The 16623-nt window shown below is 42.0% G+C and overlaps 1 protein-coding gene across 2 annotated transcripts in view; it reads left to right on the top strand.

The window, feature by feature from the left end:
- The window catches only part of LOC100701753 (mast cell protease 1A-like), a 58945-nt gene extending 45449 nt beyond the window's left edge, over nucleotides 1-13496 (top strand). Inside the window, exons 1-5 of one of the 2 annotated variants that reach the window (XM_025907075.1) lie at nucleotides 11919-12021; nucleotides 12111-12258; nucleotides 12552-12684; nucleotides 12889-13143; nucleotides 13259-13496. In XM_025907075.1, coding sequence (XP_025762860.1) covers nucleotides 11964-12021; nucleotides 12111-12258; nucleotides 12552-12684; nucleotides 12889-13143; nucleotides 13259-13438 — 774 coding nt within the window. In that variant the 5' untranslated portion in view covers nucleotides 11919-11963 and the 3' untranslated portion in view covers nucleotides 13439-13496. Of the gene's footprint in view, nucleotides 1-11918; nucleotides 12022-12110; nucleotides 12259-12551; nucleotides 12685-12888; nucleotides 13144-13258 lie in introns of those variants that run through there. The other variant, XM_005456423.3, reaches the window with a different exon arrangement.
- Nucleotides 13497-16623: the final 3127 nt, after the last annotated feature.

Below are 16623 nucleotides of genomic sequence, written 5' to 3'. Positions count from 1 at the left end.
CCTAAAAATCACTGGACATCCTCTTCCCTCCCTGAAGGAACTATGTAGCACTCACTGTCTAAAGAGGGCACGCAGCATCCTACTGGACTGTACACACCCAGGACACCGGGTGTTTAAGCTGCAGCTGTCTGTCAGGAGATTCAGGCTGCTGAGGTCCTGGACAAACAGACTCAAGGACAGCTTTTACAACAGGGCAATAGCCCCAATCAATGCTAACAGCTGACCCGATTGGCTACCTCCGTGGACTTTTTAGGGGGGGGGTAACAACAATAACATTAATAATATTTATAAAAAGGTGCAATAATGATAATAATGTGCAATAATAACAATGTGCAGTTAACATACACTTATTCTTCTTGTTATTACTTTAAGTTAAGTTACTATGTCGTGTCGTGTTGTGTTGTACGTAGTGCCGACGTGGGACAGTTTTCCAATTTCATTGCACTATTGTACTATGTATGACTGTGCAGTGACAATAAAGTTATCTTATTTTAGGTGGGGGTATGCGAGAGGGCGAGGCAAGATCGTGGAGGTCTGGGCAAGTATGAGAATGATCCAGTCCAGAAAGAATGTGGTGAAGCAGGGATTCAGGTGAGTGTGAGTGTAGAATCCATACCAGAGATGTGGCTGAGAAGGCAGCAGACAAGACCGGTGATTGAATGGTGAATAACTGTAGGTAGTTGGAGGGAATGATCTGTGGACTCGACTACAGACAAAGGACAAAGGACTCACGGTTTCAACTGTGACACGCAGAAGGTCAGGTTAATACTTCAGTTTTCAGGCCCCTCTTCTGTGGAACCAGCTTCCACTTTGGATTCAGGAGACAGACACTATCTCTACTTTTAAGATTAGGCTTCAAACTTTCCTGTTTGCTAAAGCATATAGTTAGGGCTGGATTAGGTGACTCTGAATCCTCCCTTAGTTATGCTGCAATACATGTAGGCTGTTGGGGGATTCCCATGATGCACTGAATATTTCTTTTTCAGTCACCTTTCTCACTCACTATGTGTTAATAGACCTCTCTGCATTGAATCGTGCCTGCTTTTAATCTCTGTCTCTCTTCCACAGCATGTCTTTATCCTGTTTTCCTTCTCTCACCCCAACCGGCCGCAGCAGATGGCCCCGCCCCTCCCTAAGCCTGGTTCTGCCGGAGGTTTCTTCCTGTTAAAAGGGAGTTTTTCCTTCCCACTGTTGCCAAAGTGCTTGCTCATAGGGAATCATCTGAGTTTTTCTCTGTATGTATTACTGTAGGGTCTACCTTACAATATAAAGCGCCTTGAGGGGACTGTTGTTGTGATTTGGCACTGTATAAATAAAATTAAATGAAACTGAATTCAATTAAATTCAATTGATAATTTTGTCCACCTCGAATGGCTCAATGTACTGAGGCAACGGCTCATGGGACTCAGTTCTGGGCAATATGGGAATATCCCTGGAAGCCAGCCATACCTTTTGTCCAGGAGCATACGTGGGTCTGGCTGAGCGGTGCTGGTTGGCATACTGGCGCTGGCAGCTAGCTGACCTGAGAAGCGCTTGCCATGTTCATGGGGTGGGGTGGTAAGGTGTCTTTACTGAATACCTCTGTGCGTATAAGAGAGAGATCTGTGACGGATTCACTGGTGCTAGTAGATTTGACCGGCTCTGGGGGACACACGAATACAAGGCAATTTGCATGACAAAAAAGGCTCCAACTCGACACCCTTTGCCCCGCCCAATCTAGATGGGCATTTTATACTTTTAACCAGAGAAATCCTAAAATGAGACGGGTACTAGAGGACTGGTGTGTAAATATCGCTAGTGTTTCTCTATGATTTCCCAACTTAACTAGTTTGAGGAGTTCAGTTTGGTGCGCGATATGAGCAAGGATGCGATCATTTAAAGCCTTAGTGGGAATGGTGGTGGATCGAGCTAGCATAGCGGAAGATTCAATTGTTGTGCAAGGCCAGAATCTATTAGATTTTGCTCAGCTCAAGAATCGACTAGGGCTTGTAACGAGTGGGTATCTTGTCCTACCAACGGAGAGACCGGAAGCTGAAAATGGGGTTTATGGTTACTGTGTGTACCCCCGAATCTGCCGGCATGCGGATCCTTTTAGATTTTTTGGATGCGAAGAAATTAAATGTTCAAGCTGTCCACAATAGAAGCATGCATGAGAACGGCGCCAGCGCTCTCTGTCTTCCAGGGATAACTGCATTGGCTCTGGGACTGAATCACTTCTTTTGTTTTTGTTTTTTGAGCAACACGAATTCCTCAAACGATGATGGCTTGTTGCATGAAGCGAGTTGATCTTCAAAATGTCATTTAGGGATAGTAAATAGACCCCCTGAAGTGTGTGATCGGAGCAGCGGATCAACTGTGCCTCAACTGTGGCAGTACGAAAATCAATGAGATTGTTCCGCCATGCTGCGTCTGCCCTGATGGAGATTTAAGAGAGTCCTCACAGCACTTCGTTTTTTTTTCACAGCGTTTTTTTTAACTCTCCGAGAAACTCATCATACGTGCAGAACTGGAGTGGATAATTAGATAGGTAAGCATGAGATCAGGTCAGCACCCTTCCCCGCAACTTGCCTATGAGATATGACACCCTGACTGCGTTGACCCAGGGTTTTGAGTTCATTATATTATTTATCATTTCTAGTCTTTGGTTTCTTTGTTAAAGTTCTGTCTTATGGTTTATGTCTCTGTGTAATCCTTAGTTGCTGTCTCCCCTGTCTGCTATATCCCTGTGTCCAATCAGTGTCTGTGTCTGCCCTGGTCCCACGTCTCTGTTCCCTCTGTTGTAGTGCCTGCCTGTGAGTCTGTGTCTGTAAGTTCAGCCTGTGTTATGTTTTCTGTTTTACTTTGAAAGTCTGTGTCTCATGTAAATGCGTCTGGTTTTGCTTCCTTTGTCTCGTTAGGCCTGATTTGCCCCAGCTGTGTTTCCCTCCTGTTGCCCATTCCCTGATTGCTCCCTCTATGTATTTAAGCTCTGTGTTTCAGTTTGTTGGTATTGCGATCTACCCTCATTTATGCTGTGTGTTCTGGCCGCCTGCCTATATAAGTTTATTTTGTATTTTTCTGGGTTTTGTTACGTTTTGCCATCCAGCAATAAAAGCTGAGTTTTGAAGTACACTTTTGCCTGCCGTGAGTCTGCACTTTGGGTCCACCACTCCTGCCTGCACACAGCCGTCACATGACAATAGCTGCTTAAATACTGCCGCGTTAATAAACTTCAGGTGCAGCTCCTGTGAGAGACGAGGAAGATTCTGCACAGAGGAGGAGACATGAAGCACAGCAGGAAAATGCTCACCTGGACCATTATATTCGTTATTGTGGAGATTCTGGGGCAATAACTATGAAAGTATATTACATTCACTTATGGAGGCAATTGGGGTCAGCAGGGCCGTGCAGAGACGTTTACAGGGGCGGGTGCTCAAAGCTAAAAAGGGGCACATTGAACCAGGCTGAATAACAACAACACACATTCATCAAGAATCTAATATGGGATCGCATCATACTATATCACTGTTGTGAGGCAAAGCAAACGTAGCCTATGTTTTACCTGATGGGTACAATGTTGCTGTTGAGGGGTTGCTGCTGCTCCTGCTGCTGATAGTGCTGGAGGGCTGGGCTGTGTTGATCTGAGACTGTAGACATTAAAAAGTCCATAGGAGAGATGGTAGCTGATTAAACAAGTGTCATGAGATAATAACAAAATGTAAAGATTGGTGACAGCGCTTGGAACCATAAGGCAACAAAAAACTGAGAAATAAACAAGGCTCTGCCTGTGAATCACTCTTTGCCTCTCTTCCTCCTTCCATCCCCTCATCTCATCTATCACTCTCCACTTGCTGTCCATCTAAGAACAAGGCACAACTTGCTATTGCAATAAACTATAATTTAATTATCCACACTTAACAACTCTTACACTTAATCTATAATAAAATGATGACAGAAAAATGTTATAGAAGCAAAACATTTCAGTTGTGCTTATTATTATTTTTATACTGGGATACCTCTCCAACAACTGGTACATGTGTTAATGTTACCTGTGCTCTTTGTAATCCAGCTGCTGAGGGATCCACTGCCTTTAGTAGCCTCACACAGCTCCTACTGTTTCCTCCTCATGTCCTTACCAGCCATGTCTGGACAATGTTATATCATGAGTAATAATTTAAAAAATCCATATACATAAAACACACACATGCACGCACACACAGTGACATTTTAGACCTTCTTCAGAATACTGTATATACTGTGGGCACAAGTTTCCATCATGGTGCTGATCCAGAATCCTTCCCTTATTATTTATTACTAGAGCTACAATAATAAAGCAATGAGGGAAAAAAAGTAATAAATATGAAATAATGTATTTATGATGATTCAATTTGTTTCACTATCCACTCTGTGCAGGCAGAAAGCTTATTACATTTTTAAACTGTAGAGATACAATAATTTTGCTGCTGTAAAATCAGCATTTTGTCTTATTTAAAATATAAATCTAATATAATCTGTTTCTTAATGTATGTTCTTTAAAATACAGCATGTTTTTTAAATATTATAATTATAATAATCCATTATTATGTGGACATGCATATTAGATGGTTTTAAGTGAAATATAATCCCTCCAGAAAGGCAGGAAAAGCCCTGTAACTTACTTTAAAACTAAATATGTTCCCTAAAACGGTGGACAGAGCTACAGACCCATGACAGCCTTACCCAGTGAGCCAGCAGCTATGACCAGCACTACTTGTGCAGTTAATAAAAGGACAGGTAATGTTTGTCGCGCTGTTGCACACACAGCACGCTCATTTGTTTAGTCAGTTGCCACAAGACAGCTTACCAACGTGTACGTAATAAGCTAATACTCCTGTGTGCTACACACTACAGTGTACGCTGTACAGCTACTTACTGGTTTTGTCGCATCAGTCTGTGTGTCTGACGTAATTTGTGTTTCTCCTACAGCTCCGTCCGGACCGCTAAAAATGCGCGTGCTCTTTGTGAGCTCGTTCCCGGCTCGTAACCAGCGCGTTCTGCAGTCAAGGGCGAACATTGGTTAATGGTGATCATGTGACTGATGCAAGCCAGATCCTTTTATTTAGCAAAACTGTGATTAATAGTTAAATATTATTGTTGAGGGGCACAGACAGGACTCTGCACGCACACACATTTAAAAAAAAATTAAAAATTAAAAAAAAAAAATGCCTCAACAAAAGGGCACTTTGGGCACCCATCAGGAAAGGGGCGGGTGCTCAAGCCCCTTCCGCTCCCCCCTCTGCACGTGCCTGGGGGTCAGTGTGTTGGGTGTAACATCTTACAGTGACACACTACTGTAATCACATTTCATTTTTCAGTGATTTAATGTGTTACTGTACTAATTTCAGTAAGTATATCACAGTTATAATTATACCAGAATTTACATTAGAAAGGTTCTTGTCTCTCAGGTCAGCTGACCAGCTGCTCCTGGAGGTACTAAGATCCAGCAGGAAGCTCAGAGGGAACAGGGCCTTCTCTATCGTGGCTCCTAAATTGTGGAATAATTTGCCCTTCACTGTCCACTTTTAAATTGTGTCTTAAAACCCACTTTTATTCTTTGGCTTTTAATCTCAGTGAGACTTAGTATTCACTTGTAATGAAATTATTTAATTAATTAATTATTTTACTTTTTCTTTTATTTATATCTTATGTACTTGTCATGGTCCAGGTGAGTGCTGGGTTTCCCTGTGTGCTAGTAATCCATCACTGGGCAGTCACAACACCCCCCTCGTTTGTGGCACCTGCGTGTAAACAGCTGGCAGGCTCTTAAGACCAGCGTTCTCAAACATTCCTCGACGGAACGTCAGCTAACCCACCTTTTCAGCGGGTTTTGGATCTCGCTGTCATTAACCACTCTACTTCCTGTCACTGGTTTGTTTTCTGTACTCAGCGCTACTCGACTGCCTGCCTCCTTGCCCAGCACTTCACAGTGTGCTGGGCAAGGAGGCAAACTGTATGCGAACTGGTTTAGCCTCACCCGGACCTCTATTTCCCCCAAAGCCTCACCTTCTACCCAGACAATGACTTTGAGAGTGTAACCCTGTAACTGTAGAATTATAGGAATTATTTTAGGGTTACTGTTCATAACCATCATCTTTATCATTGCATTAATTATCATTTCATCCAAGCATTTATTGAAGTGCTGGCATTAGGTTATAATTTGTATTACAGGGGTTATCATAATCAAATATTAACAGGTTTATTACAGGTTCAGTTATAATCAGTTGAATCTATAAGTTAAAGGTTTCTGAATGTTTTATATTCTTACACATAGTCTTCAGTGGGGGAGAAAACTGAGTTGCAGGCTGACAGGAAACGGTGTGCTTTTGCAGAAGCGAAACCGAAAGCAGAGCGAGTGAAAGCCAAAGAGCCAAAGAGTTAGTATGCATTTATCTTTGATTTAAGCTTTTAGTAGAGGCTTTTGATCAAAACATTAATTCAGTAGAGTACACATATAGGAATCACTGATAGGGGAAAGTTCAAGTTGCTTAAGTTGAGGTCAACTAAGGTTCAGAAAGCAGATGCAAACTCTGCACGTACAGACAGACAAATAGTGAGAGGTCATGACACGTACGCAGTACACAGCATGCACGCGCCCTTGCACGTGTACGCACACACACACATACACACCATGGTAAATCTATTTTGGTAGGGCAGAAATGCAGAAGTGTGCCGAAGTACTTAGAGGAAGTGCACCCGACAAGCGACAGCGAAGAGGGGAAGCACCGACCCGAAGACAATGTTTTTTAGAGCAATGTTAAAGGTCATGGAACATTTTGTGGTTTGGATTGACGTAAGCTGTACTATTGTCTATTTTTGTAAAAGAGGGGGGCTTTGTTATTGTACCCATATAAAACCTTGTCTCATGATTGTAAGTTCAGTTCGACGCTGAAATCTGCACAGCGGTCGAACTCACACATGTGTTTATTAAAATACTGTCTAATTGCACACGCCTGGATCTGTGGTTATTTATGGATTCTTCTCTCAATACTGAACCCTAACATAACCCTCTACCTTGTGTGCCTGCTCCGCACAATACCTAGTGTCGTGCTCAGGCTATTTTCCCCAGCCAGCTAAAGAGACTTTTTCCCTTTGGACTCTGCTGCCGCACACGCGGTGTGATTCTTGTGTTCATGCTTGACTATTATTGTAGAGATTGTTCTAGCCTATTCTAGTGCTTCATAGCTTTGTTTACTTTCTCAGCATCCCTAGCAGGAGTTTTGTCTTGTAGTTTTTGCCAGTCTCAGTGTGTATTTAGTTACAGGTACTTAGTACCCATATGTGAAGCTTGCGTTAGTTTAGAAGGTTGATTTAATTCAGTGGTCAAGTGTTTTCCCTCTCGCCCTTAGTTCGTGTGTAGGGTTTTGTTTACATTTACCACTTTCACCGTGTGCCACTTTTGTGCCAAAATTGCTGCTGGTATGTTGGGGTTTCTCCCAGTGGACGAGAGGGTTTGTTCCCTTCGCCTTCGGGTCAGGGAACGGGTCCTCCCCCTGGGGACTCTGTTGTCCTGCTGGGAGTCTTCAATGTTCATGTGGGCAACGACAGTGAGACCTGGAAGGGCGTGATTGGGAGGAACGGCCTCCCAGATCTGAACCTGACTGGTGTTTTGTTATTGGACTTCTGTGCAAACAATAGTGGTGCAACGGATCACGGTTGATCCATAATCTGAACCGATCCCACTCCACGGTTCGGCACATGATCAGAAGATTCGAAAAAGAAGAAAAAAGTATGTGTATGGTGCGCATGGTCAGTCTGTCAAGCGATAGCTATGGTCAGCGCTGGAGGAGCAGAGGAGTTTGCGGTATTTAAGCAGCCCTTTGCTGCCCAATCCGACTGGGCTAAAGCTATTACAAAAGCTATTGGGGTGTTTAGCTGCAGACGGGAGGCCGTATTCTGTTGTGCAAAACAAGGGGTTTAAACTTGTTTTAGTTGACGCATTTACGCAGTGCAGCCCCACGCACGGGGCGATCCGTGGTAACTAGTTAACAGAGATTTGCCGCGTTAATGCAGTTATGGCATTAACGTCATTTTAACGAGATTTACGCTGACAGCACTAGTTTGAACTATGATGAAGGTGCTTGAGTCACGCTATTGTCATGGTCCCTGTGCCTTCCCGGCCAGCCCAGTGTGGCCACAAGTGTTTGTTGTTTCTCTCTCTCTCGCTCCCTCTCTCTCTCTCCCCCCTACCTGTCTGCCTGGGCGGAGCTCTGACTGGGCTCCCGCCCTTGGCCCACGCACCTGCAGCTGATCTCGAGTAATTTGCAGTTGATCTCTGGCTCATAAGGCTGGCGCTCTGAGCTATTCGTCGCTGGAATATTGAGTAACCCTCGTCAGTATTGCCTGGCTTCATTGTGAATCAGTTGTTCCCGTGCTTGCCGCCGACTTACCCTCGTCTATGTTTACAGGTTTATCTGGACCCCGTGAGTGTGAGTGGGTTGTTCGTGTGAGGAGTGTTTGGACAAGGAGCGGAGCAAGTGTGAAGAAGTGTGTTTCCCCGGGACCCTGGTGTTTCTCCCCCCCCCTTCACGTGTACATAGCGCACCGGAGTGATAAATAAAGTATTGTAGAACCGTGCTACCTCAGTCTGCGCCTGAGTCCGTCCACCACCGTGACAGCTATGACATCCCGTCGCGCATCCACTTCAGTGACAAGATCGCTCCAAGCATCTATGAGCAGGGAAAGTTTAAAGTTATGGCTGAACTGTCCCAGGCATCTTCTGTTGCTCTAACTACAAATGGGTAGACCTCCAGGGCAACGGAAAGCTACGTGACCATGACTGCTCATTATATCACAGCGGAGTGGTAGATAGAAAGCCCTGTACTGCCCTATATTGCACCTTAATTTGTTTTTATATAATTGCGTGGAATGAGTCTTGAGTTGAATGTTTTTTTAATAGGCAAAAAATACTTAAATAAGTAAATGGCGAGTTAAGTTTTTGTCTTTTTTTTTTTTTTCTGCTGATCCGAAAATTGATCCGTGACGAAAAAAACGTGATCCGATCCGAACCGTGAGACTTTTGATCCGTTGCACCACTAGCAAACAACAGTTTGGCCATAACGAACACCAAATTTGAACATAAGAGTGTCCATAAGTGCACATGGCACCAGGACACTGTAGGCCACAGGTCAATGATCGATTTTGTAATGATATCACCGGACCTGAGGCCATATGTTTTGGGCACTCGGGTAAAGAGAGGGGCTGAGCTGTAAACTGATCAACACCTGGTGGTGAGTTGGATCAGGTGGCGAGGGAGGATGCTGTACAGAGCTGGCGCACCCAAACGTACAGTGAGGGTGTGCTGGGAACGTCCAGCAGAGGCCCCGGTCCACAAGATCTTCAACGCACACCTCCGAGGGAGAGAGAGAGAGAGAGAGAGGGAGAGAGGTACAGTTTTAAAAATTAAACTGCATCATGCTTAACCATGCTGAAATTGGGTTGATTTTTTTTCTAACATGAAACATAAAAACCAGAAAACACTGCCCACAACCACCAAATGGGTGGACCTCTAAATACAGGTCCTTCTCAAAAAATTAGCATATCATGAAAAGGTTCACTAAACGAGCTGTTAACCTAACCATCTGAATCAACGAATTAACTCTAAACACCTGCAAAAGATTCCTGAGGCTTTTAAAAACTCCCAGCCTGGTTCATTACTCAAAACCGCAATCATGGGTAAGACTGCTGACCTGACTGCTGTCCAGACGGCCATCATTGACACCCTCAAGCAAGAGGGTAAGACACAGAAAGAAATTTCTGAACGAATAGGCTGTTCCCAGAGTGCTGTATCAACGCACCTCAGTGGGAAGTCTGTGGGAAGGAAAAAGTGTGGCAGAAAACGATGCACAACGAGAAGAGGTGACCGGACCCTGAGGAAGATTGTGGAGAAGAACCGATTCCAGACCTTGGGGGACCTGCGGAAGAAGTGGACTGAGTCTGGAGTAGAAACATCCAGAGCCACCGTGCACAGGCGTGTGCAGGAAATGGGCTACAGGTGCCGCATTCCCCAGGTCAAGCCACTTTTTTTTCAGAAACAGCGGCAGAAGCGTCTGACCTGGGCTACAGAGAAGCAGCACTGGACTGTTGCTCAGTGGTCCAAAGTACTTTTTTCGGATGAAAGCAACTTTTGCATGTCATTCGGAAATCAAGGTGCCAGAGTCTGGAGGAAGACTGGGGAGAGGGAAATGCCAAAATGCCTGAAGTCCAGTGTCAAGTACCCACAGTAAGTGATGGTCTGGGGTGCCATGTCAGCTGCTGGTGTTGGTCCACTGTGTTTTATCAAGGGCAGGGTCAATGCAGCTAGCTATCAGGAGATTTTGGAGCACTTCATGCTTCCATCTGCTGAAAAGCTTCATGGAGATGAAGATTTCATTTTTCAGCACGACCTGGCACCTGCTCACAGTGCCAAAACCACTGGTAAATGGTTTACTGACCATGGTATTACTGTGCTCAATTGGTCTGCCAACTCTCCTGACCTGAACCCCATAGAGAATCTGTGGGATATTGTGAAGAGAAAGTTGAGAGACGCAAGACCCAACACTCTGGATGAGCTTAAGGCCGCTATCGAAGCATCCTGGGCCTCCATAACACCTCAGCAGTGCCACAGGCTGATTGCCTCCATGCCACGCCGCATTGAAGCAGTCATTTCTGCAAAAGGATTCCCGACCAAGTATTGAGTGCATAACTGAACATAATTATTTGAAGGTTGACTTTTTTTGTATTAAAAACACTTTTCTTTTATTGGTCGGATGAAATATGCTAATTTTTTGAGATAAGAATTCGGGTTTTCATGAGTTATGTATGCCAAAATCATCAATATTAAAACAATGAAAGGCTTGAACTACTTCAGTTGTGTGTAATGAATCTAAAATATATGAAAGTCTAATGTTTATCAGTACATTACAGGAAATAATGAACTTTATCACAATATGCTAATTTTTTGAGAAGGACCTGTACATCAAACAGGAAACCTGGATTTAAAAAAAATTTAATTGTCAGAGCTCAACCAAATGGTGTTGCTCATCTCTGATGGGAAAGCAGTAATAATACCATACTGAAAGTGGGTTGAAATGTTTGTTTAGGATGAAACATGAAAACAGGACAAAGCTACCCACAACCAAATAGGTGGTGGTCTGATTACAACAAACAGAAACCTGGTTTTAGAAAGAAAATACGCACACAAATAAGAAAGAGATGTTCATTTCAGCATTTGTAACTGAACACAATCTGGAACCAAAGCATTTTTCAGCATATGTGTGATATTCTAAGATCCAAATTTATTATTTTCTATTTATAGTCATTTCAATAAGCTGAGAGAAGATTAGTCAGTCCATGAAAGGACCAAATGTCACAGATATCAGTGGCAACAGGTCTGATGGAGTCATGAATCCAAATTTGAAATCTTTGGTTTAAATCATCCTCAATATAGAGGAAGTCAGGAGAGAGGTAAAATAATGAGTGTCTACATCCATCCATAAGAAATGGTGGTACATTTCAGCCAGTGGGGTTTTTATTCATCTTGCACTACCATCTGGAAAGCATCTGATTTACTCTTTCAACAAGATCACAGCATGACAACATGAGTCTTTTTAAAACAAAAACAAAAAAGTGAAAATCTTCAAGTATCTATTTGAGCCCTTCACTTTGATTTTGGTTTTTCTAGTTCCAAGCTAAAGTATCTTGTCCATCCAAAGGAAAAGACAGGGATCATTTTTAAGTAAGCAGAAGATTTAGCAGTAGTTTGTTTGAAATTCAATACTGTTAATGAGAAATGGGTGCGCATATAACAGATGGTGATCGATAGGAGTAGTGAAGTATTTGCTGTGGAAAGTTTCTAAAACACATTACTCACAGGAAGTGGTTAAAAGTCAGATATTAGTCGGTACAAACTGCTTAAAAGGACTGACCCGTCGGTCTCAACGTAACAGATCGAGCATTTCACCACTGAGATGTTTGCTCTGCAACAATTTGTGGTCATTTATGCGCTGACATTCCTCAGGCAAAATGGTAAGTTGCACCATGAATACTCTTCTCCAGCCTGCATGTGGAATATTAATATTTTATATTTTCATTTTCTTTTCTCCCAATGCCATTAGTCCTTGGAAGTAAAATTATAAATGGGAAAATAGCCCCAGACAACAAAATGCTGTATATGGCATCAGTGCAGGATTACAGAGGCTACCATATTTGTGGAGGATTTCTTGTGTCTGAGAACTTTGTAATGACTGCTGCACACTGTGACCTGTAAGTAATCATTCCTCCAAGGAAATTTCTATTTAGACCTTTTTTTTTTTCAAAATGTCCCAATGTCCTATATAAATATATATGTATATATATTTACTACTGTATAGTGTAATGGTCATAATTTAAGTTACAATTCTTCCTTCACAAACTGAAACATTTTTGTAAAACTTATGCTAAGATCTTGAAGTAAAATTGAATTTAACTATAAAGAAATGTATTCATATTTTATTCATCTTGTTGTCTATGTAACTTCAGAAAATCTGCTGATGATCTTAGAATTATATTTTATTCAGGTATCCTACATACGTAGTTCTTGGTAACCACCATCTGAGGAGTGCTGATAAGCTCGTGATACAGATTGCCGAGAAATACAAACACCCATATTATTGGGTTGTTGGCCATGGATACGACATCATGCTTTTAAAAGTAAGGTTTATCCTTTTTGTTTTCTCACATCACACTGGAAGTTTTATATTTCGGAGTGTTTGCATTTACAATATGCTGATTGAAAAACACATTTCTAGTTGTGGTAAAAAGCGCTTATTTAAAAAAAAAAGACAAATGTTCTGTATTGCTGTTACATGGTTTTCATGTATTCTTAATCTTTATTCATTAATTCTGTGCCTCTAGCTGTCTACACCTGTCCGACCAAGCAAAAGAATTCAATTCATTCGACTTCCCTTCCGTGAAATGACATTAAATGAAAATGAGAAGTGTCGAGTGGCTGGATGGGGTAAGATAAACACTAGTGGTAATGTTGTTGACGACCTGAGAGTGGTGGGTGTGTCGGTCATCAGCCCACAAGTCTGCAGGGAAAGATGGGGTGGTCTTCCACCCAATGTTATCTGTGCAGGTGGATACAACACAACAAAAGGATTCTGTCAGGTATCTTTTCTGTCCTTTCCTTGAAAAGTCATTGCTAACTGCTCTGTTGTTGAGAAGTATATTAGCAGCCTGCATTAAGTATCACATGAACAAAATACATACTTCCTCCTTACAGGGTGATTCTGGTGGCCCTCTGGTCTGCAAGGGAATGGCTGTCGGTATTGTTTCTTTCAACAAACGGCTTCCTGGAACCAAGCTGGGAAACTGTAACTATCCGGATGTCCCCAATGTCTATACGGATATCTCAAAACACCTTGACTGGATCAGGATGATTCTCCAGGGGAAAAAAAGTTAAATCTTACACAAAGCTTTGCGTCAGCACAATGTAAGTGTGGAAGCTGTGCCTCTGTCAGCGTTTGCTTTCAATGCAGAATAAAGAAAATGTTTCAAATATTGTTTCTGTGCACGAATAATATTTTATTATGACTTCAAATATCTACCTATCTAAATAGTTTACCATGGAAAATGAATTCCATGCAGTACTAATATCTGTAGACTCTTTTTCACTTCTACAGTACATTAATCCTGATTTTTCTAGTACAATGAATACAAAAGACTAACTGGAGGTATTTTGGTATCACAGTGAACCACCTGATGTGGTTTTCAGTTAAATCTCTAGTAAACAAACAGAAGCTTTGACGTTTTAATACAAGTACTACATCTAACTACAGTATTATTAAAATTAATAGTAAGATCATGAACATTGAACATCCTGACGTCTTCTCTTGGTTGGTGTGTTGGATGCCTGCCCTCGCTTCCTTTTTGTTCCAACTTTCTTCTTCTTCTGTTGTCTGTCTGGCTCGTCTTTGTTCTTCTTCTGTGCTCCTGCTGGCTTGGCCGCCATCTTTGGTGACCCTGCCGGTTTGGTCTTCTTCTGTTTCCCTGTTGTTTAATATTAGAAGGAGGAAATATAAAATCTGCTCTCGGAAGCACCCAGAATACAACACTGCAGAACATGTTTGCTATAAATTTGTTACTGTCAGTGTATATCAGTTAAAATGAGGTATTTCGCCTCACTTTTATTCCTAAATAAACAGCAACTCTGCATAATTAATAGAATGTAACTGAACTGAGATCAGCCCTGAGATTCATGAGGTATTTGCTCCTTTATAAAATAACTAAAATTGTACTGAAATTAATTTTTATTAAACTGTCTCAGACACCTTTCTTCTGAGACTGTTCTTCCCCAGATGTCATCTCTGTCCCGTCAGGCACAGCCATCCTTTTCTGTCTTCCTGCTCTGGTCTTCAGCTTCACCTCCACAGGGTAATGGTCACTGATGCTGAGTGCCTTACAGAGTAAATATAGTTGATAACACTGATGCTGTCTTTTAAAATAAAACTGTCAAATCATTTCTATCTTTGAGCTCAGAAAAACACACAAGTGAGTCTCACCTCATTGGTCAGCTTAAACTCATGTTTTGAAACGAGTTGGGGACATTGGTGTTCAGCGCGGTCTCTCCATGCACAACAATTCTGTTTGAGGAAGAAGAGACACATAAAAAACAAAGTTAAAAAAAAAATTTCTTAATAATAACTATTAAATTCAGAGAGGTCTATTAATGCATAGTGAAAGGAAAAGCTGACTGAAAAAGAAACACTCAATGCATCATGGGAATCGCCCGGCAGCCTTTGCCTATTGCAGCATAACTAAGGGAGGATTCAGGGTCACCTGGTCCAGCCCTAACTATATGCTTTAGCAAAAAGGAAAGTTTGAAGCCTAATCTCGAAAGTAGAGATAGTGTCTGTCTCCCGAATCCAAACTGGAAGCTGGTTCCACAGAAGAGGGGCCTGAAAACTGAAGGTTCTGCCTCCCATTCTACTTTTAAATACTCTAGGAACAACAAGTAGGCCTGCAGAGCGAGAGCGAAGTGCTCTAATAGGGTGATATGGTACTACAAGGTCATTAAGATAAGATGGGGCCTGATTATTTAAAACCTTGTGTGTGAAGATCAGCTCCTCAGCGGTCAGGCTGAAGTTGCCCGCTTCCCTTAGGATTCACCCCACCTTCTGCGTGTCACAGTTGAAACTGGTGATCACGAGTCCTTTGCCCTTTGTCTCTAGTAGAGTCCACGGATCATTCCCTGATTATTTTTCTAATGTGAAATATTTGCCGTGGCTCATAAAAGGGAGGTTAACCTTACAAGATGTCTGGGTTAAAGGGAAAAAAGAGTGATTTTCTCATTGACATCAGTGCTATTGTAACTTATAGTGTTATTGTAAAGTGTATGAGAGCATGATTGTGAGTGTCCTTGGTGAAACCATGCAAACTGAGTGAAAGAGTGATTAGAGTGTGACATGAGAAAGGACTAACTGTCCTGGCAAGGGTGCAGATAGTGAATTGTCTCTCTATTTCTCTTCCTGAAATTGCCCACAGCAGACTGTGGTTTTCTAACTGGAAGGAGATCCATGTACATGAATTATTTTTGAACTGCTTGAGGCAATAAATGAGTGAAAACCTGGACTGCGACTGACACTCTCTTTTACCTTAAATAAAAATAACACGCAACAACTGCCTATTGAATAAACATTTCTTATACGGCATGAAGAGAGCAAAGTGAACTGGAGTCAGAGTCCTTGTTTGTGTGCACAAACTTGTCCAAATAAAGGTGATTCTGACCCTTCAGGAACTCAGGGCAAACATCTGAGCAGAACTCAACTTAACTGTGAGAAGCCATTTGAAAGGCACAGAAACATAATGTGATCACTCAAGAACTTTTTTTTTAATGCATCAGCTTTACAAGCCAGTGTGGACAAACTTGGAAGTGAAAGGCTTCAGCCCTGACTTTGACTCAGGTGAGCCACTAAGAAGGTGCTGGTGGTGGATATATTAGACCTTTCCTTTCGCTTTGGTTTCATTTTGGTTTGGGCACCTGGATGTGTAACTGTTATTGTTTGACTTAACATTGTAAAAGGGTCTATTTTAACTTGAAGTCAAACTTCAAAAGTAAAAAAAAAAAAGCCTGGCAGGTTTCCCGCCAATTCTGACCTGGCATCAAACAATCCAGTAAAATGAAAAGCAGCTCAATCACCACTTTGAATACTAAAGCTAATTTTTAAGCAAGAAACAGAAAATAAAGAAAAGAACTCACCAATTAGGTTAAGATCAACAAACTCAAATGTCTGAAGACACAAAAAGCAGAAAGAGATCCTTCACTGTCAGTGGACAGAGTACGACTGACTGAGAGTCTAAGCTGTCGGAGAGAAAGGAAACTTCTGTGCTAAACCACACAGCCACAGAAATTCTCACAGACAGAGTCACAGACACGGTGAGAGAAAAGTTGGTACGGATCATTTAGCATTTGAAAAACCAGGTATTTCTCTCGGGAGCGGTGGAGTCCAAAACAGAGCTAGAAGAAAACAAGTAACAATCTAATCTTTATGTGGAAACAAACAAATAAACTGTTGTTGTTGTTGTTTTTACTTGATGTGTTAATGTGAAGCAGATACATCAAAAACTGGTAATTTTATATGATAAAAT

The sequence above is a fragment of the Oreochromis niloticus genome, linkage group LG5, assembly GCF_001858045.2.
Source record: "Oreochromis niloticus isolate F11D_XX linkage group LG5, O_niloticus_UMD_NMBU, whole genome shotgun sequence".
In the NCBI taxonomy this organism is placed as follows: Eukaryota; Metazoa; Chordata; class Actinopteri; order Cichliformes; family Cichlidae; genus Oreochromis; species Oreochromis niloticus.
Note: the sequence above shows the minus strand (reverse complement) of the source record. Positions and strands in the feature narration are given on the sequence as shown.